The sequence below is a fragment of the Sceloporus occidentalis genome, unplaced genomic scaffold, assembly GCF_023333645.1.
Source record: "Sceloporus occidentalis isolate IW3139 unplaced genomic scaffold, rSceOcc1.0.p SCAF_1, whole genome shotgun sequence".
NCBI lineage: Eukaryota > Metazoa > Chordata > Lepidosauria > Squamata > Phrynosomatidae > Sceloporus > Sceloporus occidentalis.
Genome location: NW_028316981.1, coordinates 9,956,075 through 9,979,086, shown reverse-complemented (window position 1 = coordinate 9,979,086; position 23,012 = coordinate 9,956,075). Strand labels below are relative to the sequence as shown.

The 23,012-nt window shown below is 43.6% G+C and overlaps 1 protein-coding gene and 1 long non-coding RNA gene across 3 annotated transcripts in view; one reads left to right on the top strand and one right to left on the bottom strand.

The window, feature by feature from the left end:
* LOC149320672 (uncharacterized) overlaps window positions 1–14,562 on the top strand; it is a 32,305-nt gene extending 17,743 nt beyond the window's left edge. Inside the window, exons 6-7 of the mRNA XM_089503275.1 lie at window positions 400–2,004; window positions 14,144–14,562. Coding sequence (XP_089359401.1) covers window positions 400–2,004; window positions 14,144–14,463 — 1,925 coding nt within the window. The 3' untranslated portion in view covers window positions 14,464–14,562. The remainder of the gene's footprint in view (window positions 1–399; window positions 2,005–14,143) is intronic.
* On the bottom strand, window positions 10,030–21,350 carry LOC149320671 (uncharacterized). Of its 2 annotated transcripts, none has more exons than XR_016279487.1 (4): window positions 19,580–21,350; window positions 17,927–18,006; window positions 17,614–17,701; window positions 10,030–13,034 (listed from the first exon to the last, which is right to left on the bottom strand). It is a non-coding gene; the product is annotated as an uncharacterized LOC149320671 (long non-coding RNA). The 2 variants fall into 2 exon arrangements; XR_016279488.1 differs by having other exon boundaries at window positions 17,927–18,003.
* Window positions 21,351–23,012: the final 1,662 nt, after the last annotated feature.

The window sequence follows — 23,012 nt, the reverse complement described above, 5'->3', positions numbered from 1 at the left end:
TAGGACCCTCGTCTGCTGGAAATGAACATATCATGGGTAAGTACCAACGTTCGTCTTACAATGGGAAAGGGATATTAGAACAGGACAACCAAGATAATGGTGTTTAGACAATGAGTGGGGCAGGAGATGAACTGAGATTACTAGTTTATATGATACTTTGATTGTGCATTCTTGCACAGCAGGAAATTGGACTGGTTGGACGTTATGGTCTCTTCTAACTCTATGACTCTTTTTTTAACTCTATGATTCTATGATGCCAAAATCATTAGAGCTGCCTGCTTTCAGTGAAAGAAAACTTAACCGTTAGGAGAACCAGTAGACAGGTTCTGGAGTACCATCTCCATCTATGAGGATTTATGATATATATTCTTTGTGAGCGGTACTTTCTCTCCCTTCCAGGCAGTGATGGGCAACTGAAAGAGTGTCATAAGAAACCATGGCAAACATTGATGCAAAGAGACCTGTGCAAACAGGTAAAAGAGACGAAAAGAAAAAATGACATAGAAAATGAGTGGAGAACCACAATCCAAGGAAGAATACAGAAGCAAAAGAAAAGAAGTAAATATCTTTGTCTTGCAGATGACAGAAGGTTCAGTTCTAAAGCAAGCCTTACTCTTCATAGGAGAATTCAGATGAAAGGGAAATCGATCAAAGGTAGTGAGTGTGGAAACAGCTCCAGTTTTATTTCACATAAAAATGTTAACAGAAGAATGAGACCCTTCAAATGCTTGGAGTGTGGGAAAGGTTTCACTCAGAAGACAACCCTCAACTATCATCAAGCAGCTCACAGAGCAGAGAAACCATTTAAATGCCTGGAATGTGGGAAAAGTTTCATTAAGGAAAGAGCCCTTACTGATCATCAAAAAACCCACAGAAGAGAGAAATGCTTTAAAACCCTACAGTATGGAAAAGGTTTCATTGAGAAAAGAGCCCTCATTCTTCATCAATCAACTCATACAGAGGAGAACACATTTAAATACCTTGAGTATGGAAAGGTCTTCACTCAGAAGACACACCTCTCTTGTCACCAAGCAACTCACACAGGAGAGAAACCATTTACATGCCTGGAATGTGGAAAAGGTTTCGCTCAAAAGGCACACCTCTCTTTCCATCAAGCAACTCACACAGGAGAGAAACCATTTAGATGCCTGAAGTGTGGAAAAGGTTTCGCTCAAAAGGCACACCTCACTCGTCACCAAGCAACTCACACAGGAGAGAAACCATTTACATGCCTGGAATGTGGAAAAGGTTTCGCTCAAAAGGCACACCTCTCTTTCCATCAAGCAACTCACACAGGAGAGAAACCATTTAACTGCCTGAAGTGTGGAAAAGGTTTTGCTCGGAAGACAGACCTCACTCATCACCAAGTAACTCACACAGGAGAGAAACCATTTAAATGCCTAGAGTGTGGAAAAGGTTTCTCTCAGAAGACACACCTCACTTGTCATCAAACAACTCACACAGGAGAGAAACCCTTTAAATGCTTGGAGTGTGGAAAAAGTTATATTAGGAAGACACAGCTCACCTATCATCAAACAACTCACACAGGAGAGAAACCCTTTAAATGCTTGGAGTGTGGAAAAAGTTATATTAGGAAGACACAGCTCACCTATCATCAAAAAACTCACACAGGAGAGAAACCCTTTAAATGCCTGGAGTGTGGAAAAGGTTTCATTGTGAAAAGAGACTTCACACGTCACCAAACAACTCACACAGGAGAGAAACCCTTTAATTGCCTGGAGTGTGGGAAAAGTTTCGCTCGGAAAGCACACCTCTATTTTCACCAAACAACTCACACTGGAGAGAAACCATTTAAATGCCTGGAGTGTGGGAAAGGCTTCAATCAGAAGACAAACCTCTCTTATCACCAAGCAATTCACACAGGAGAGAAACCCTTTAAATGCCTGGAGTGTGGAAAAAGTTATATTCAGAAGACACAGCTCACCTATCATCAGAAAACTCACACAGGAGAGAAACCCTTTAAATGCCTGGAGTGTGGAAAAGGTTTCTTTTTTCCCCATTACTTTATTTATTTATTTATTTTATTAAAATTAAAACTCATACAATGAATATTATATAATACATACATCTGTATATATATTTTCTACATTCATTTACAACTTATCTAAATATCTTTTTATACCCCACCACAGTGATCCACTTCCCTTAAGCCATTTCCACCCTTGTATTCTATCCTAGATATCAGTTCCTCTCATGGAGGTAATCTTCCATCTTTTCTAAATACTTTCTCAATAAATTCTTTCCAAATTCCATCAAAGTAATTTCTTTCCCAGAATCCTTTTTTTACTTTCAGTCTGCATGTCAATTTATCATTAGTCGCTAATTTCCTTACCTCTTTATACCACTCTTCCAATTGTACAGTTATTTTCGTTTTCTGACATCTTTCTTTAATTAATCTTGCAGCTGTAATCAAGTTTGTTATCAAGTCTTTTTTCTCCTTTTTCCATTTCGCTAAGTTATATAATGATAACAATACTATATTTGGACTTCAATCTATTTTTATACTCATAAAACTTTCTATTTCTATTATCACTTTTCCCCAAAAATTTTGTACATATTTACATTGCCACCACATATGCATATTTGACCCTACTTCTTGACAACCCCTCCAACAATTTTTTGAATTATTCTTATCAGTATTATGTAATCTCACTGTTGTCAAATACCATTTCCATATCAATTTATAATAACTGTCTTTAATCTGTACCAATAAATTTTTCAAATATCTTTGTTCCAAAATCCTATCCTTATCACATATTTTACATCCTAATTCTTCTATCCATATTCCTCTCAAAATATTTTCCTTTGTTATCCCCCTCTTTATTTTCAATCAACATTTTATAAATTGTACTAATCATACCTTTCAAGTTGTCATTTTCCTCCATTTCTCTTCCTTTCTGAATTAATTGTTCAAATTGTGTATACTTTTTTCTTTCTACATCACTTTTTCTCCAATTTTTAATCCATTCTTCTATTTGCATACAATGGAACTATGAGATTTTTGGCCCCATAAGTTTTTTTCCTTTATGCTCTCTTTCTTTACCCTTACATCCACCCAATTTTCTATTTTATCTATTTTCCTCTCCTTTAACTCCTTATCTAACAGTCCTCTCAAGTTCTTTGGAAATTTCCTTTCTATTATTATTGATGTTATTACTGAATCTTCAGTCATTAACTCTTTTATATATTTACTCCATATTTCTAATATATTTTTCATAAGTGGGTTTCCAATTATCTTAATTTCTTTCTTTGTAAATTCCCTTTAAAAAAGTTCCCTATTTTCATATCTACTTCCTCTGTATCTAACTCTAACCATTCTAAACCTTCCACACCTAACATACTTTCTATTACATATCTCAGTTGATTAGCCTCATAATATCCTCTTACATTGGGAACACCCAACCCTCCCTTATTTTGTGATTTATAACAAAGTTGTTTATTTAGTCTAGTTCTTTTCCCTCCATTACAATGGCCTGTTACAGACTGCCAAAATAAAGCTGCTTCGGGTCTCTTTGGAGGTATGCTGTTTAAATGATGCATGCATCCTAAGAATCCGGAAGCTGCACCAAAGCTGCACTCCAGTGCTTAGGAATGGAGTGTGGCTTTGGCACGACCTCCGGACTCTTAGGACCCATGCATCATTTAAATAGCATACCGCCAAAGAGACCCGAAGCAGCTTTATTTTGGCAGTCTGTAACAGGCCAATATGTATTCAAAGGTTGTTGCCATTTGTTCAGTTCGGTTTCTGGCACTTTCAATGGTAGCATTCTAAATAAAAAACTAATTTTGGTAATATTTTCATCTTAATTAATGCTATTCTTCCAAACCATGATAATTGGATTTTCTTATATTCTGCTATTTTTTTCTCCAATTCTTTCCTTAATACTACCAAACTCTTTTCTTCCATTTCCTTTAAATCTTTCATTACATTTATTCCTAAATATTTTATACTACTTTTTAATCATATATCTAAGCTTCTTTGTCTTACAAATTCACATTCCTCTTCTTTTATCAGCAACCCTGTCATCTCACCAAATGCTTTTAAATGTTCCTTTATTTTCCCCAATCTACCCATTAAATCTTTCATGGTTAATAATGTATCATCAGCAAATAATCTAATTTTATGTTTTGTTTTCACTCCTACTCCTTCTAATCTATTATCTTTCCTTATAACATTAGCTAACATCTCTATTACCATTGCAAATAATATTGGTGATAACGGGCATCTTGTCTAGTACAGTGGAGGTCGAACAACCCTTTCATAGGGGTCACCTAAGACCATTGGAAAACACATATTTGCATGTAACAGTGAAAATAATTGTATGGTTGGGGGTCACCACAAGATGAGGAACAGTATTAAAGGGTCACAGCATTAGGAAGGTTGAGAACTACTGGTCTAGTACCTCTTGTCACCTTTATTTCATTTGTTAAGCCATCATTTACCATTACTTTTGCGAATCATTAGAATATGGTTGATCTATTAGCCCCCTTACTTTGTCCCCCACTCCAGATCTTTTCATAATTATTGTTAATGTTGGCCATTCCACACAATCAAATGCTTTAAATATATCTAATGCTAAAATCCCTGTTTTTACCACCCACCCACCCCATTACATGTATTTTATCCAGTACTCTTCCTGCTAGGTTTGACATTTGTCTCCCTTTCACAAATCCACATTGATCCTTTCCTATATATTTATTGTGAACGCTTTTGATGTTGCACAGCGCGTGAAGCAACACGTCAACGTATGGTGCCATGATCACCACCTTTGTGACTGTAGTCAGCAGCTTGTGAGCTGGAGAAACACCTGTCGCTTTCTCAATGAGCAAAGAGACACTGTAATCTTCTCTCAGATGAGGCTTTTATTCATAGAAGAAGTTCCACTGTGTACAACACTATATACATTGACACCATCCACACCAGTAACAACCCACTCTGAGGTAAAATGCTCGTCACTACTCTAGCAAAGGCTCTGTGAGGCCTATTGGGCCTTGCCTCTCCCTCTGTGTCACAAATGACCCAGCCATTCTCCTGAGTGAATTCTCAGACTGGCAGCATTCTGCAGTACTTTACAGCATTTGTTGACTATCATTTTGATGTCACTCACCTCTTGTTTAAATGACTAATCATTATGGCTCACAGTAACCCTATAATGCCTGGTTACTATTAAAACCCACATTGTACATTTTCCCTGTGACTTTCTATCCCAACATTTATACATATACATTTGCTCATTCTGTTTGCCATTATGGATGATAAAATCTTTGTTTCAAACACTTTATAATAATCTGGTCTCAATCTGTCCATTCTTGGAGCTTTCCCATTTTTCAATTTTTTAATTACCTCCACTATTTCTACCTTCTCAATGGATTGTTCCAGTAATTCTATATCTTCTACCTTTATTTTTATTTCCAAATTTTCTTCCACATCTTTATTTTACCTACAGGAATATCCCCTGCTTGATATAATTCCTTATGTAGCGGGTGACCCCAAACCCATGAACCCGAAGACCCGTGGCCTGTCAGAGGACAAGCAGAGTCGAGACCGAACTGGCTAGAATAAAAACGCTTTATTTTCTGCGCAGGGCAGCAGCACACCAAAGTAGGCGTCACCAAGGCTGCAGCACTGATGGCTTCTTGCCATCCCCCTTTTATGCCCTTCGCAGAGGGCTGTTTTCTAAACAAGCGATTGGTTGCGTTCACTGTTCACTCAATGGTCCTGTATTTTCTTCTTGGCATTACATCTGCTTGGAGCCTGGAATGTACAGAGATAGCTAGCTACTGCATAAGAGATACTTAGCTGAGCTAGCTAAACTCCTCAAGGCCACTTGCTAAACACAGGCCATTGTATTCAGAGTTCTCTAGAGAAAGGAGGGGATGATAAGTAAGTACGTGCCACAGTAAAAAAGGGTAGGGGGCCATCATAGCCCATGCACTTTACTCTGAGGCTCATTCTATAAGCCTTCTGCAACCACTGATTCTTTTGCAAAGCTTTGTACAGAAAGCAAGAAAGCATTATTATGTCCCTCTCACTTATAAGGGTCCCATATAGACAGGCCAAAATAAAGCTGCTTCGAGTCACTTTGGAGTTATGCTGTTAAAATGATGCATGTGTCCTAAGAGTCCGGAAGCCGCACCAAAGTCACGATCCAGTCCTAAGGACTGGAGCGCAGCTTTGGTGCAGCTTCTGGACTCTTAGGATGCATGCACCATTGAAACACCATACCTCCAAAGTGACCCGAAGCAGCTTTATTTTGGCCTGTCTGTATGGGGCCAAGGTCATCAATTTTTTTTAAAAATCTTTCATTATTCTGCATATTTTACCAGATTTATCCCTAACCATATTTATCATACTTTCCATTTTCTTATTTTATGTGGCTCTAGCCAACATTTTTGAGTTTTTGTTACTGTATTCAAAAATTATCTTCTTAAGTAAATCAAATTTTCTTGTACTTCATCTATTTCCATTTTATCCCATTCCTCTCTTTTTGCCCTTAATTCTACATATGCTTGTTTAGCTCTATTCACTATATATTTATTTTCCATTTCCTCTATATCAGCTTCTAATTTCTTTCTTCTTGTCTTTTTAAAAGATTGTCTGTTTCTTCTATACATATTCCTCTTGTAACTGCCTTCATAGTATCCCATAACAACCCTTTTGTCACATCTTTATAATTTATATGCCATGTTTCTCTCCATTCCTTTCCATTTTTTTCTACAAATTCCTTGTAATTCAATATCTTAGTATTTTACCTCCACCTTTTTACTTGTTCGTAATCCTTCTTTTCAACAATTTCTACATTCATCAAAGCATGGTCAGTTATTTTTATATTTTATATTTCCGTATTCAAAATTTTATTTATCATATTTTTGATACAAAGATATATTCTATTCTTGTACATGTCTTATGTACTGCAGAATAATATGTATATTTTCTTTCATCCCCCTTTACTAAACTCCATACATCTTTAAATTCCCCTTTTCTCATTATTTTATTTAAATTGCTATATTACTATATCTATCCTTTACTGAAGGACTGGATTTATCTTTTATCTTATCTATCTGCATATTGAAATCACCTGCCAGGACCACATTTTGTTCTTGTATATTTTCCACTTTCTTTAATACTTTCTCATAAAATTCTTCCTGTTTTTCATTTGGGTCATATACATTGACCAATCCTTGCCTAGTTCTCCCTGTATTATTATATATCTCCAATCATCATCTCTTAATACATTGTTTATTACAAAATTACATTTTTTGCAATTATTATTGCTACACCCCTTGATTTAGAATTTCCAAATGCTTTCCCATAATTCCTTGCCCAAGTCAATTTCAATTCATTTACTTCCTTTTTATCTTGCTGAATCTCTCTTTAATAATGCTTCAATCCTCCTTTTAACCACTGAACCAAGGCCTTTGGCGTTTAAAGTTGAAATTTTCAATTTATTTCACATTATATAATTCAATTCTATTTCTAATGGCTCCAATTTGTGCGTCCTATACCCATATCCCTTCCTCTATCTCCCCTTTCGTTCCCCCCTTTCTCCCCTTATCCCATTTACCTCCCCCCTCCCATTCACTAGGGCAATTTGCCCTAGCCCCAGCTACCAAGGCTGCCCATGTGGGGAGGAGTGGCAAAGACATCCAAAGGCCCAAAATTGCCCTCCCAATAAACTTAGCTTTTTATTTGATTGCAGTAGTTTTACCTTTCATCTACAGAACTCCAGCTCCTCCAACTACTCACAACATTTCTTCTCCCCTAGGCCCCATTCATACTGAGCTATTTGCGCTGGATGGAACTGGGTAGATCTGGATGCCTTCCCCCCGAATATCTCCAGAAGCAAGTGCCCACTATTTATCCCAGGGTAATTTAACCCTGAATGCCATGCAGCTCTGGGGAGAGTTCTCATTTGCCAAACTGGTGTAAAAAAGTCTCTGGTGTCAATCAAATTCTCTTCTGCTGTTGTCAAGGGTGACGTTTCTTCTTGGACAACTGGATGGGTGATTTCCCCCTTTCCTCCCTCCTTTTAAAAAAAAAACCAGTATGCACATATTTTGTCATATTTAAAAACCTGTGTGTGTGTGTTGTGGGTATTTGGGTCAGTGCAGGTTATGATCTTCCCTTGACCCTGTTTTCAACCCCAAAATGCAAGCTAATGCCTGTCGCCGGGCCCCGAGCTCCCTCTTGAGGAGGAGGGGGTGGTCCCATGGGATCCATGTTCAAAAGTCGGAGACGGAAGGATGCTGCAAATAACTTTTAATGTAACACAAAAATAACACGCCCAACGCCGAATAAACAGCCGGTTTCTTCACCGGGCCTCACAAAGTCCAAACTGAAAGTCCTCCAAACAGTGTAGTCTTCCGGGCAACCCACGTGGCTCAGGCCTCCTCCGGCCCTCCTTCTTCCTGGGTGTTGCGGAAGCTCGCCCGTGAGCCCCGCGAGACTCCCCTCTCTAAAGGCCAGCACCTTCCCCGAATGTCCCACAACAGGCGGGGTCCGGGGTGGAGTACCGGACGGACTTGGTAGGGCTCGGTATCCGCTCCCGTGGGATGTGGTGGCCACCACTCTTCAATAGCGGGCCGACCTTCCGCCCTCCTTCCGGGTCCTCCCCTCGAGCCCCTGAAGTGCAGCCGGTTTATTTCGGCTGCCAAGGCTTCACTCACCCTGGCCTCTATTTCTCCTTCGTACCCTGTCCCTTCCGACCGCCACAGAGTTCCCGACGCTCCTCTCTCTTTCTCCTCCTCCCCCTCCCCCTGGGAGGCTTCCCCTTTTCTAGCCTGTGGCTCCGCCCCTCCCTCTGTCCCTATCCGAGTCCCAGCTGTTTCGCTTCCCGCCGGTGCTCCTTCCTCCTTCAAGGCGCCCTCTGGGTCCTCTAGGGTGTCTTCCTCCAAGGCGGGACCCCAACCCGACTGCTCCCCCTCTTCCACCCTCTGACAATGCCATCTCTGCATCCTGCATCCTCCCTCCTTGCCACCCCAGAATGCCTCATACTCATGTAATAATAGTAATAATAATAATAATAATAATAATCAATTCCTCACCTCCAAATGCCAGAAAAGGATGCCATACATTCTTTGCTTTCCCTAGGCTACCCATGAATTACTTAGACAGTAGCAAAAGCATTCTGTATCACCGTGATGGCGAACCTATGGTGTGCCCGTTCCACCTCCTCCCTGCCATTTTCGGGCCTCCCGCTGTCTCTCAGAGACAGCGAGAAGCTAGAAAATGGCGCCTGGGAGGAGACAGAGACACACGTGCGTCTCTCTCCTCCTCCCAGCCCTCTTCCCTCCCGGCTTCCCTTCGCTCCGCTCAAAAGGGCTCCATGGAGCCCTTTCACATGGAGCAAAGGCTGAGGAGAAGGGGGCTGGGACACGTGCCCAGACTCCTTCTCCTCGCTTTTCCTTCGCTCCCTGCGAAAGGGCTCCATGGAGCCCTTTCTCGGGGAGCGAAGGCCGAGGAGAAGAGGGCTGGGACGCATGCCCAGGCCCCTTCTCCTCCGGTTCCCTTCGCTCCCCATGACAGGGCTCCATGGAGTCCTTTCTCGGGGAGCAAAGGCCGAGGAGAAGAGGGCTAGGACGTGTGCCCAAACTCCTCCTCGCTTTTCCTTAGCTCCCCGCGAAAGGGCTCCATGGAGGCCTTTCTCTGGGAGCAAAGGCCGAGGAGGAGAGGGCTGGGACGTGTGCCTAGACTCCTCCTCCTCGCTTTTCCTTCGCTCCCCGTGAAAGGGCTCCATGGAGCCCTTTCTCGGGGAGCGAAGGCCGAGGAGAAGAGGGCTGGGACGCGTGCCCAGGCCCCTTCTCCTCCGGTTCCCTTCGCTCCCCGCAAAAGGGCTCCATGGAGGCCTTTCTCGGGGAGCGAAGGCCGAGGAGAAGAGGGCTGGGACGTGTGCCCAAACTCCTCCTCGCTTTTCCTTAGCTCCCCGCGAAAGGGCTCCATGGAGGCCTTTCTCGGGGAGCAAAGGCCGAGGAGGAGAGGGCTGGGACATGTGCCCAGGCCCCTTCTCCTCCCGTTCCCTTCGTTCCCCGTGAAAGGGCTCCATAGAGCCCTTTAGTGCGGAGCGAAGGGCCGAGGAACAAAGGCCTGGAGAAGCCCCGAGGACGGGAGCTTCTCCAGGCGGGAGGTGTCCTCAGGGGCTGGCAAAGGCCGGAGGACAGCGTGCCGCCCTCCACGGCCCTTTTGCCGGCCTCTGACGGCCCCAGGAGGGACGCCGGGGGAGGAGCCGGGGGAGGAGCCAGAGGCTCCCTCTCTCTGAAAAGGGGGCAGAAGCTCTGCCCCCTGGAGGGAGGAAGCCCCACCCCCGGCACCCAGCCCCCATCCTGGGGGTAAAAGCCCCGCCTCCAGCACGCAAACTGAAAAAGGTTCGCCATCACTGCTGTATCAGTTTGATAAATTGGAAAGAGTAACATTGTAACATTTGCATTGTAGCATTTGCAAAGGAAAAAAGCCTCCTGCAAAGTGCCCTTTGCAGCCTTTCCTTTGCTGGAATTAAGGAAATGAAAGGGAAAGTGAACAGGCAGGCAGCCACATTCTATCTATCTACCTATTGCAAAAAACATGCACATAGTTTGTCAAAAATAATAAAAAGAGAGAGAGAGAGTGAGAAAGCTGCTTGGTGCGAGCTCTGTCCTGTGCCTCCCTCTGACCTGCCCTGAATTGACCCTTCCTCCTGCCTCTTCCTTCGTCTCCTCCTGCTCCGTTACAGGTTGCCCTCTATGGCCCCCTTCTTCCTCCCGGCTCCTACATCCTCCTCTGTCACTTTCTCCAGTTCTCCCCTCTGCCCTCCCTCTGACTGTCCTTTGCATTTCCCCAATGCCCTTTTTTTCATCCTGACACCCTGATTCCCCTTTTTTGCATCCTTCCTCCGGCTCCCTCCTCCTCCTCCGCCCCGATGAAGGGGAGGGAATTCCCTACCCACTGCCCTCCCTCTGACCTAAATCCCTCCCCTGAACTTGACCCGATCATGATTGGGGGCAAGTTCATATTCACCAAACCCGAGTCTTTTCAAAAGAGACAGCTTTTACCCCAATTCCAAATGACTCGCACTAAGGGGCATTTGCCCCGAAACGGTTGTGGAAGCCTCTGATTCGCTTGTGGGAGATTTGGGGCGAATATGAACTTCACATGCAAGATTCGGTTCCTGATCCAGGGTAAAAGGTAATCATAATGGCCCCCTAGTCAGCCCAGCCACAACTTCTTCTCTAACCTTCCACATGTTTTCCCACCTTCTTCAGCTCCTATTCTTCCAGATGTTTCTGTAGGTCCTCCAAACGTTTTTACTTCTTCCTTATATATCCCCAGTTCTTTTAGCAACTGCAGTCCTTGTTTCACAGATTCAATCCTGTATCATCTTCTTGCTCATTGAAATTTTAAAAACACCGGGTATCCTCATGTGTAGTAAATCCCAGCCTTCAACAATAAAATAGAATATGGCTTCATAGAGGTTCTCCAAATCTTTGTTTGTGGACAATAGTCACTATATATTTACACTTTTACTTCTCCAAATCTTAATTTCTCTGGATTTTTCCTTATAATGTTCATCAGTTCCTCTTTCTTGCTCTAGTTAGTCACCCTCACGATCACTTCTTGTGGTGTTATCCTGTTCCTCCCTGATGCAATACGGTGAACCCTTTCCAAATCAGTTTCAGTCCAGTTAAGAGTTGGGGAGATTTTTTGCAAACATCTTAATAAAATTAGGAGTCACTAATACCTCAGAGGACTGGATCAAAATTCAAAATGACTTGAAATAGACTAGAAAGGTGGGCCAAAGCTAACAAAATGAATTTCAACACAGAGAAATGTAAGGTACTACACTTAGGGCAGAAAAATGAAATTCACAGATATAGGGTGGGCAACACCTGGCTGAACAAGATTACTTGTGAAAGGGATCTAGGAGTCCAAGTAGACCACATATTGAATATGAGTCAAACGTATGATGCGGCAGCTAAAAAGGTCAATGCAATTTTAGGTTGCATCAACAGAAGTATACTGTCTAGATCAAGGGAAATAATAGTGTCACTCTATTCTGCTCTGGTCAGGCCCCACCTAGAATACTGTGTCCAATTCTGGGCACCACAATTCAAAAAGGACATTGAGAAACTGGAGCGTGTCCAGAGGAGGGCCTCTAAAGTGGTGAAGGGTCTGGAAACCATGTCCTATGAGGAACGACTCAGGGAGCTGGGGATGTTTAGCCTGGAGAAGAGAAAAAGAAAACAAACAGCTTTGTTTATATACCCCTTTATACTGAACTTACAGTGTCTAAGTGGTTTACAACTGTAAGCTAATTAATAATAATAATAATGTTTATTTATGTACCGCTTTTCCAAATTAGATCAAAGTGGTGTACAACAGGAAGTACAATACAAAGTCAAAATAAAACATAACAAGCCTCTCTCCCCCTCAAGATGGTGGTCGGAAGAGGGCTCTTAGTCTTTCAGGCCCTGGCCTCTCTCTCCCCAAGATGGTGGTCGGAAGGAGGGCTTTTCTTCTTACAGGCAGGCAGTTGGAGCTTGCCTGCCTCTCTCCCCTCAAGATGGTGGCTGAAGGGAGGGCTTTTCTTCTTACAGGCAGGCAGTTGGAGCTTGCCTGCCTCTCTCCCCTCAAGATGGTGGCTGGAGGGAGGGCTTTTCTTCTTACAGGCAGGCAGTTGGAGCTTGCCTGCCTCTCTCCCCCCAAGATGATGGCTGGAGGGAGGGCTTTTCTTCTTACAGGCAGGCAGTTGGAGCTTGCCTGCCTCTCTCCCCTCAAGATGGTGGCTGAAGGGAGGGCTTTTCTTCTTACAGGCAGGCAGTTGGAGCTAGCCTGCCTCTCTCCCCCCAAGATGGTGGCTGAAGGTTACTCATTTTAGCGACCTCGGAAGTATGCAAGACTGAGTCAAGCTTGAGCTCTTTTGCTGGTATTGAACTCGCAACCTTATAGTTTTGAGTGAGTGGCTGCAGTACAGGCATTTAACCACTGCTCCACCAAGGCAGAAGGTTAAGAGGTGATATGATAGCCCTGTCGGGATAGAGTCCTGAAAAAAGCACAATGTGGTATTAAATAGTGACTGGACAACAAAGGATCACTGTCAACTATGATGACAAGGCACTTTTCACCAGTGCTGAGTCATGGGAAGTGACAGAAGTGAGGGTCACCAAGTGCAGTAAAGTGCTGCAAAAAGCTGCAAATGTGCAAACTCACCCTGGCTAAGGGACAGAGATCATTGTGACACAGGAGGAGGAGGAGGCAGGGCCAAAAGACCACATGGAGCCCTGGCTAGATAAGGGGAGTGCCTCAAGTCACTGTGTGGTTTGTTCTGGTGGTGCATGGTGCACAGTGTTAGAGTTGTATGATAGCATTGTATATAGTGACTTGATATAGTGGAACTTCTGAAGAATAAAAGCCTCCCTTGTGAGATGTGTGTCTGCAGTATCTCTTTGCTGACACTGAAGGGGAGAGGTGTTTTTCTCCAGCTTGCAAGTAGCTACCTGCATCTCCGAAGGTGGAGACTTTGGTGCCAGACACTATTGTGGTACCTCACGGACTGCGCAACTATGCTAACAAGCCCTGTTTAAATATTTGAAGGGATGTCATATTCAGGATGGAGCAAGCTTGGTTTCTGCTGCTCCAGAGAACAGGACCTGGAACAATGGATGCAAACTACAGGAAAAGAGATTCCACCTAAACATTAGGAGGAACTTCCTGACAGTAGGGGCTGTTTTGACAGTGAAACACTCTTCCTTGGAGGTTTTTAAACAGAGGCTGGATAGCCACATGTCAGGGATGCTTTGATTGGGAGTTCCTGCATTCCAGAATAGGGTTGAACTGGATGGCCCTTGTGGTCTCTTCCAACTCTGTGGTTCTATGATTCTATTTCCATTTTCAAGTCAATTTTCCTATCTCCCTTCCCAGCTTCTGGTATATTTTTAATAACAAACTTTGATCTTCTCTAGTAATCCTGCAGGTATCTAAGCCTCTTGTCCATCTCAGTAAACTTATTATTATTTCTCTGAATTTCCCTCTGATGTGTTTCTTGAGTAGTTTTGCATGACTTCTTATCCAATTTTAATAATTAAAGACCCTCTTGGATTTTTTTTTAAATTGTATACTCATGAACTTTTCATCTGAACTTTTCCTTTTAAGGTTTCATTGCGAAAAGAGACTTCAGTCATCACAAAGCTATTCACACAGGAGAGAAACCCTTTAAATGCTTGGAGTGTGAAAAAAGTTATATTAGGAAGACACAGCTCACCTATCATCAAAAAACTCACACAGGAGAGAAACCCTTTAAATGCCTGGAGTGTGGAAAAGGTTTCATTGTGAAAAGAGACCTCACTCGTCACCAAGCCACTCACACAGGAGAGAAACCCTTTAAATGCCTGGAGTGTGGAAACAGTTATATTAGGAAGACACAGCTCACCTATCATCAAAAAATGCACATAGGAAACCATTTAAATGCCTGAAATGTGGGAAAGGGTATATTCAGAAGGCATTCCTCACTTGGCATAAAAAAAATCACACAAGAGAAAAAAACAACACATTTAAATTCTTTGAGTGTGGAAAAGGATTCATTGAGAAAAGAGCCACCCAGCACTGCCTTCAAAATACAGATACAGGAGGGAAGCCTTTTAAATGCCTGGAATGTGGGGAAAGTCTCATTGAGAAAAGAGCCCTCGGTCACCCTCAAGCAACTCACAAGGGGAGAAGCCATTCAAATGCTTGGAGGGTGGGAAGGGATTGGGAAGAAACTGCTCACTCATCATCTCACAACTTATACAGGAGAGAAACCATTAAATGCCAAGAGTGTGGGAAAGGTTTCACTCAAAACCATCATGCAACTCACAGGGCAGAAAGTAATGAAAAGTATTTGACTGTTTAAAATGTTTATGCTGTCCAGAAGGTTGAAAATGTTTTGTTTTTAGTTCATGTGTGCATATTGTTAGTTTTAATAAAACGTTTGATGAAACATGTTGAACTCCTTCTCTTTTGTGGTGAAAGAACCTTTTTCCAGCAATGGAGAGAAGGCATCCTTGATGTATGGGTTAGACCCTGTGGCTCGCTCTAGGTCAGGCAGGAAGTAGACAAAACTTTAGAGGCGTGTCCATAGGCTAGGACTAACCCCCAAACAGTGTTGCCAATTTCGCGACTTTCATGCGAAAACGGGGACTTTTCAGAGCTTTTCGTGTGATTTTCGCGCCTAGCTCTGTTTCAGTGCCTTTTCGGCGACTTTGGCCCTTTCAGCTCCAGACTGCTGCCTGCAGAGCAACCAACCCTCTGGAGTGTAACAGTTTTCTCTCTCTCTCTCTCTCTCTGACTCCCTCTGAGAGCCAGGACGGAGCAAGCCCAACCAACCCCAACTGTTTGGAGGAATAGTTCAGCCAATCAGAGAGAGGACAGTGATTGCCCCCCCCCCCCCCCACTCAGGCATTCTCAGCCTCCAGGGGCAAAGCAAAGTGGCTGCAGTGCTGGAGAGAGGCAGGGAGTGAGGGATCTTGGCTGGCTTAATCCCAATTGCCTTGGATTTCCAAGTAAGACATAAGTTTTAAGACACACAAAGGCAATACTTGATCATGGTATCATGGCTTGATGTTCTGGACTTCTGTGTGTGCCTGAGAGTGACAATTGAATTTCTGAATTCCTGAGCTTGGGCAGAGTGCCCCAAGCCTACCTCTCAGGGTCGTTGTTGTACTGTGAGGACCATTTGGGTTGTGTGATGTGAATGTGATGATGTCCCTGAGTGTGTGTGTGTTAGTGATTAAATATGCCTCTGAGCATGGGCAGAGCACCTGGTCAGTTGGCATCCCTGCCCTGTCTTCCAAGAATTTTGTTTTGTGGCTCTCTTTTTCGTTCCCTTTTCCATTGCCATCCATACTGCAGAAATAATCCAGTTTGGCACTGCTTCTAACTGCAAGGCTCCCTGCGATGATGGGATTCTGGGCACAACAAACCACCAAGCCCAGAATTTCATGCATGGAGCCCTGGCTGCTGGTAAAAGCAGAGTCTCAACATGTCACAACAAACTACAATTCCCAGGATTCCCTGGCTGAACAAGGGAATTGCCTCCACGCTTCCAGATCCCAGCCCCAGAAAATGAGTCTACAGCATATCAGTGTTGCCAGTTTAAGTCCACTTCTTCAGCTGCATTTGGATTTAATAATGATGATGATAATGATAATAATAATAATAATAATAATAATAATGGATGATGATAGAGAGATCTTGTAGCACCTTTGAGTCTCACTGAAAGAAAAGTTGGCAGCATGAGCTTTCCTAGACTTCAGCGTATTTCCTCAGATGCATGGGAACTGTAGTTCATTGCGGCACCAGAGCTCTTTCTCACAAAACTACAATTCCCAGGGTTCCCTAGCACTGAGCCAGGGCAGTTAAAGCGGTCTCAAACTGGATTATTTCTGCAGTGTGTCTTGGACCCAACTCAGGCTGCATCTTCACTCCAGACTCCAGAGACAACCCAGTTTCATACCGTTTTTACTGCCATGGCCCAGTGCTATGAAATCCTGGGAATTGTAGTTGTCACACCAGAGTTTGCTGAGAGATAAGGTTAAATGTCTCCCAAAACTAGAATTCCCAGGATTCCCTAGCACTGAGCCATGGCAATTAAAAGGGTGTCAAACTGGATTTATTTCTGCAGTGTGGTTGCAGCCGAACACATTTCTATTTGGCACAAAGCTTCCTGGACCCCCTTCATCTCAAAATAAATATCTGAAAAGGACTGAAAGATTCTTTGTTTGGTTCCTGCTTCTTTTGCCTCTGCCTCCTATCTGTCCCCTCTCCTGTCTCTTTGGACTGCCAGGGGACCAACAACGATGTCAGGGGCTGGGGATCAGGAGGACAGCCCAGGCATGTCCTGTGATTCCCTAAACTTGGCTAGAGAGCAACCCAGTCACTCTCTCAGCCCCTATGAAGACAAGGAGCCTGCTGCTAGGACTGCCAGGGCCAGGTCGGAGGAGGGAGAACCCTCGTCTCCGAACCTACAGGGGCCCCACTGCACCCTCCAGCAAAAGGAGCGGACCCAGGCCACATTGGAGGACTCAGAACAGGGTGTGAGTACTACCCCCACCCAACTGCCCCCCCCCCCCGCTGCAAGCATTGCCACCGGAGCTCTCCTCCATAATCGCTTCCCTCATCTCCTCCAAGCTGCAGCTTTATCTGGCCAACAGCCCTGTCCTGCAGCCCTTCCCCTCTCTCTGGGGATGACTGGCACCATTTCAGACCACCGGAGACAGCCTTCCCTCCCTACCTCTCAGCCAGCTCCAGCCCAGTGCATCCCTGCCTCTGCCCAGAGAGCCCCAACCAGGACAAGGTCTTCCTCTTCCTCCTCTCCAGTTGCCCGCTCCTCCCTGGATTCCATCCCTCCCTCTGAAAGGGGAAAATTCACCCCCAGGGAAACTGCCATTAAGCCTCACAAAAAGGGCAGGAAAAGTCTCCTCTGCAGCTGCTGCTAAGACAAAAACTAAGCGACCAGCGCCACCTCCTGGCCAACAACACAAATCAAAAAAGCCCAAAGCCTCCATTATTCTGCATTCTTCTGATGATGAGGATGATGCAGAGGACCTTTCAAACAAATTATCTCACAGTGAAGAGGGCTTACTCACCCTTGACGAATTATCTGTTGATGATGATGATGGAGAAGATCCCACACCCTCCTCCAGCAGACTTTTCCCCCAAGAGGACTTTCAAATCCTGTTGAAAAAAGCAATAAAAACTCTTGAGTTGCCTATAAATGCCACCATCCCTCAAACTCAAGACACAGACCTTCCCCAGGGAAAGGGCGACTCCTTCCCACAACCTGGGCCCCCTTCTATCGAGGTCCCCTTTACGTCAGATTTTATGAAGGTTATTAGGGAAGAGTGGTCTAAGCCAGCCACAGCCAGACCAAATCCTCAATCATTCAAAAAATTTTATAACCTTCCCCAATCGGTCATGTCAAAGCTCCAAGTCCCCTTGGTTGATGCTCCCGTTGCAGTTTTGACCACGTCCGCAGTCTACTGCAAAGATAATAATAATTAATAATTTGTTTTATTTATATACCGCTGTTCCAAAGATCATAGCGGTGAACAGCAAGTAAGCTAATTAGCAAGTAAGCTAATTTGCCCCCAACAGTCTGGGTACTCATTTTAGCGACCTCGGAATGATGCAAGCCTGAGTCGAGCTTGGGTCCTTTTGCTGGTCTTGAACTCGCAACCTTGTGGTTTCGAGTGAATGGCTGCAGTGCAGGCATTTAACCACTGCGCCACCAGGGCTCCTTGGAGATGATGCCCTAAAAAACCACAAAGACAAAAGAGCCGATTCGGCCTTAAGAAAATCATTTGACGCCTCCTCCACAGCCATCAGGGCTGCATCTACAGTCTCCATTCTCTCCAGGGCCGCTTTTACTTGGGCTAGAGACCTTATCCAAGAGGTACCTAAGGGCAACATTAAATTACGCCAGGGCATCAATAAACTTCTCAAGGTGTTGGCTTTTTCTTCTGATGCTTCTCTTGACATCATGCAACTGAGTGCCAGGGCTCAAGCAGCATCTGTCCCAGTAAGGAGACAGATTTGGCTAAAAAATTGGACGGTTGATGCCAAGTCCAAACAAAACCTCACCATGGCCCCCTTCAGCGGACAAAAACTATTTGGAGACGCACTCGAACCCGTCCTCATAGAAACCAAGGACAAGAAAAAAGCCTTACCTTCACTACCCAAAAGAGATGAAAAGCGATCCTTTCGCCAGGGACAGGGTTCCTTTCACTCATACAAAAACAATCAATCTTCCTTTTGTTCCAGAGACCCTAGGTCCAACAAAAATCAGTGGTCTGACCGAAAGCCATATGGCCGACAACAATACCACTCCCGAGGATTCGGAAGGCCTAACAACTCTTCCAACCAACAACAGGGGCCATCTATCTCCAAACAAAACCGTAATTCCCCCAGAGAATGACTGGCTGCCACATCTAGTGGGCGGCAGACTTCTACACTTCGCCCACATTTGGGAAGCCTCAACTGCAGACAAATGGATTCTCACCACACTGAGACACGGTTATCTGATAGACTTTTACAACCTTCCTCATGACCACTTTGTTCCATCACCGATGTCCCAACGTCACAAAAAACACAAGTTGATGTTACAAGCCATAGACCACCTACTACAAATTGGAGCGATAGAACAAGTTCCATCTTCAGAAATGTACAAAGGTTGCTACTCTATTTTGTTCATAGTGCCAAAAAAGGACGGGTCATGGAGGGCTGTTCTGGACCTAAAATGGGTCAACAAATTTGTCAGAAAACATCGTTTCCGTATGGAAACTCTAAAGACCATCCTAGAGGCCATCAGACCTCACGACTTTCTTTGTTCTCTGGATTTAACTCAAGCCTACCTTCATGTTCCTGTTCACCCTCTCCACCGCCGATTTCTGAGATTCTCCTACCACCACAACCATTACCAATACAAGGCCCTTCCATTTGGCCTCTCATCAGCTCCTCGGGTTTTTACAAAGATCATGATATCGCTGGTGGCCCATTGGAGACTACAGGGAATCCACATCCATCCTTATTTGGACGACATCTTAATTCGCTCACCATCACTCCAACAAGGCCGTCAGGATGTCCATCTGGTCCTATCCTCATTGACAAGACATGGTTTTCTGGTCAATCGTGGGAAGAGCCACCTAGAGCCTTGCCAACATATTCTCCACCTCGGGGCGATCATCGATACCCTACACGGTAGAAAGAATAAACAAACTTCGTCAGACCATCAACCTCGTGTCCCGCTCTCACTCGACAAACCTTTTGCTCCTGGCGAGATTACAAGGCTTAATGATATCAACGATAGACTGCACACCCTGGGCCCAATTTCACTCAAGGCCTCTCCAGTGGTTTCTCCTTCCTCATCAAAAACACATATCCTCAAAGATCAACAAATGACTGATACTTCCTCACAGGGTCAGACACTCCCTCCTTTGGTGGACTTCTCACAATCTCAAAACAGGTCGGCCACTCTGGCCTCCTCAAGAACTACAACTGACGACAGATGCCAGTCTGTGGGGCTGGGGAGCCACACTCAACAACTCCTATACACAGGGAAGATGGTCCGTCCAAGAACAAAGCCACAACATAAATCTCCTAGAACTCAGAGCGGTGCACCTGGCTCTTCTACAATTCTCATCCCTGGTCAAAGGACAACCAGTGTTGATTCGGACAGACAACATGTCAACAAAAGCCCACATAAATCAACAAGGAGGCACAAGATCAAAGTCTCTAATGAGTGAGACAGAGCTTCTTTTCAAGTGGTCACAAACAAATCTCCTCTCGATAAGATCAGAACACATCAAGGGGACTCTAAATACGAGAGCCGACTGGCTCAGCAGACAGGACATAGACCAGTCAGAGTGGCAGCTACATCCCCAAGTCTTTCACATGGTGACACACAAGCTTGGAACGCCCCTGGTAGATCTCTTCACATCACCCATAAACAATCAACTGCCATGCTTCTTCTCTCGGTTCCTAACTCAAGGAGCGGAATAAATGGAAGCTCTACATGCCCCATGGCCAGATGGGACTCTATATGCCTTCCCTCCAATGTCCATGATCAACAAGTGCCTAAAAAAGGCAAGAAAAGAAAGAGCGACAATAATTCTAATAGCCCCATACTGGCCAAGAAGACCATGGTTCTCAGAGATCCTGACAATGGCTCAAGAGTCTCTCAAGCTCCCGCTTCGCCCAGACCTTCTATCCCAGGGTCAGTTTCACCATCCAGATCCAGCCTGGCTCAACCTTCACGCTTGGAGGTTGAACGCCAAAATATGATAAAAGAAGGGCTCACGTCTAGGGTGATAGACACCATCATCAATGCTAGATGACCTTCCACCAGACGAATATACGAATATTCTTTCAGATCATTTGCCCGTTGGTGTAAGCTAAACAAACTTAACCCACTCAAGGCATCTGTGAGCTCTCTACTTTCTTACCTCCAAGAAGGACTTGATAAAGGTCTTAAGCCCAACACTCTCAAAAGACAGGTCTCTGCCATCACTTCTGCTTTTCCTCAAAAACACACTAACAAACTGTCCAACAACTACTATGTCAGAAGGTTTCTTCGAGCAGCCACTCTCATCCGACCTCCCACAGTACATAGATAACCTAACTGGGACCTACACAAGGTACTTTCGGCTCTTACCAAAGCTCCGTTTGAACCACTAAAAGACATAGACTTAAAATTCCTTACCTGGAAGGTTCTATTCCTCACAGCCATCACCTCGGCCAAGAGAGTCTCAGAACTTTTTTTTTTTTTAATTTTATTTTTATTTTATTCCTCATACATAGATATATACACGTTCACATCTTACAGAGTCTCAATTCCCTTCCCCTCTCCCTTCCCTTTTCTCTCCCTTTCCTCTCCTTCCCCCTCCTTCCCCTCCCCCTTTTTCCCTTCCCAACCCATTTTTCCCTATGTCTTCGTCTTTTCTCTTTTCAGTCTCTTCTTCGCATAAACCTATTCCAATACTGTTCTATTATAATCCATGCATCATCACCTTCATCTTCCTCGTCTTCTTCTTTTCTTTTTATACTTCGAGACAGTCTATCTGCATCTTTCATTTCCATCACCTTATTCAACCAATCCTCTATACTTGGTATTTGCGTTGTTTTCCATCTCTGTGCATATAGTAGTCTTGCCGTCGAAATCATATACAAAATTATCCTCCCATATTTCCTCTCTATTTCCTTCTCTACTTTACAGGTCATATTCAACAAATATAGCTCCGGAATCTTTTGTAATCTTCCCCCTATTATTTCTTCCATCACACAATGTATCCCGTTCCAGAATTGTTTAGCTTTTGTACATGTCCACCACATATGGTAGAAGGTTCCGTCTGCTTTTTTGCACTTCCAGCATGTCTTATTTGTGTTTTTATACATTTTAGATATCTTAACCGGCGTAATATACCACAAATAAAACATTTTATAATAATTTTCTTTTAAATTTTGTGCTAAGGTAAATTTATTCGTTTTTTCCCACGTTCTTTCCCACTCCTCCAGATTTATATTATGTTGCATCAATTGACTCCATTTTGTCATGTTTTCCTTTATCCTTTCATGTTCTAAATCCCTTTCTAGCAGCCCCGCATAGTATTTGGATATTTTCTTCTTATTCTGTTTTTCAAAGATTATCTTATCTAATTCATTTTTTGTGGTTTCTATTCCCTCTTGTTTTACATCTTTTTTGAGCCTTTCCTCCAATTGCTTATATGGGAACCATTCTATCGTTATATTTTCCTTTTCTAATTTTTCTCTGGATTTTATTTTTAAATGTCACTTCTTATCCTCCTCCAGTATTTGTTCATATCTTATCCATTGTTCCTTACTCCTTCTAAACTTCCCGAAATGGGCCTCCTGCGGTGACGTCCATTGGGGTATTCTCCTATAAAACTTTTTCTTATAATGTTCCCATATCCTTAATAATCCTTTTCTTATGATATGTTTTTTAAATTCCTTATCCTCCTTCCATTTCTTATATACTAGGTATGCATGCCACCCATATTTATTATTATGTCCTTCTAAACATAATAATCTGTCATTTTTTAACTTAATCCAATCTTCAACCCATACCATTCCGCATGCATAATAGTATTTTTGTAATTCTGGTACTCCTAAGCCCCCTCTACTTTTATGATCTATCAAGTTGTCCCATTTTATTCGTGCTTTTCTTCCCGCCCAAATGAAATTCGATAGTTCTTTTCTCCAATCCCTAAAGCACTTGTCTGTATTTATAATCGGGAGGTTCTGGAATAAATATAGGAGCTTGGGCAGCACGCTCATTTTTATTGCCGCCATTCTCCCTAATAAGGAGAGGCGTAGCCTTGCCCATCTCCCTAATTCCTCCTTTATTTCCTTCCATTTTTTCTGGTAGTTGTTTTCATACAAATCTCCAACTCTTTTTGTTATCCACACTCCCAGGTATTTAACTTTATTTTGGATTTTAAATTTTGTCATCTCCTCTAGCTCTTTTTCTTCT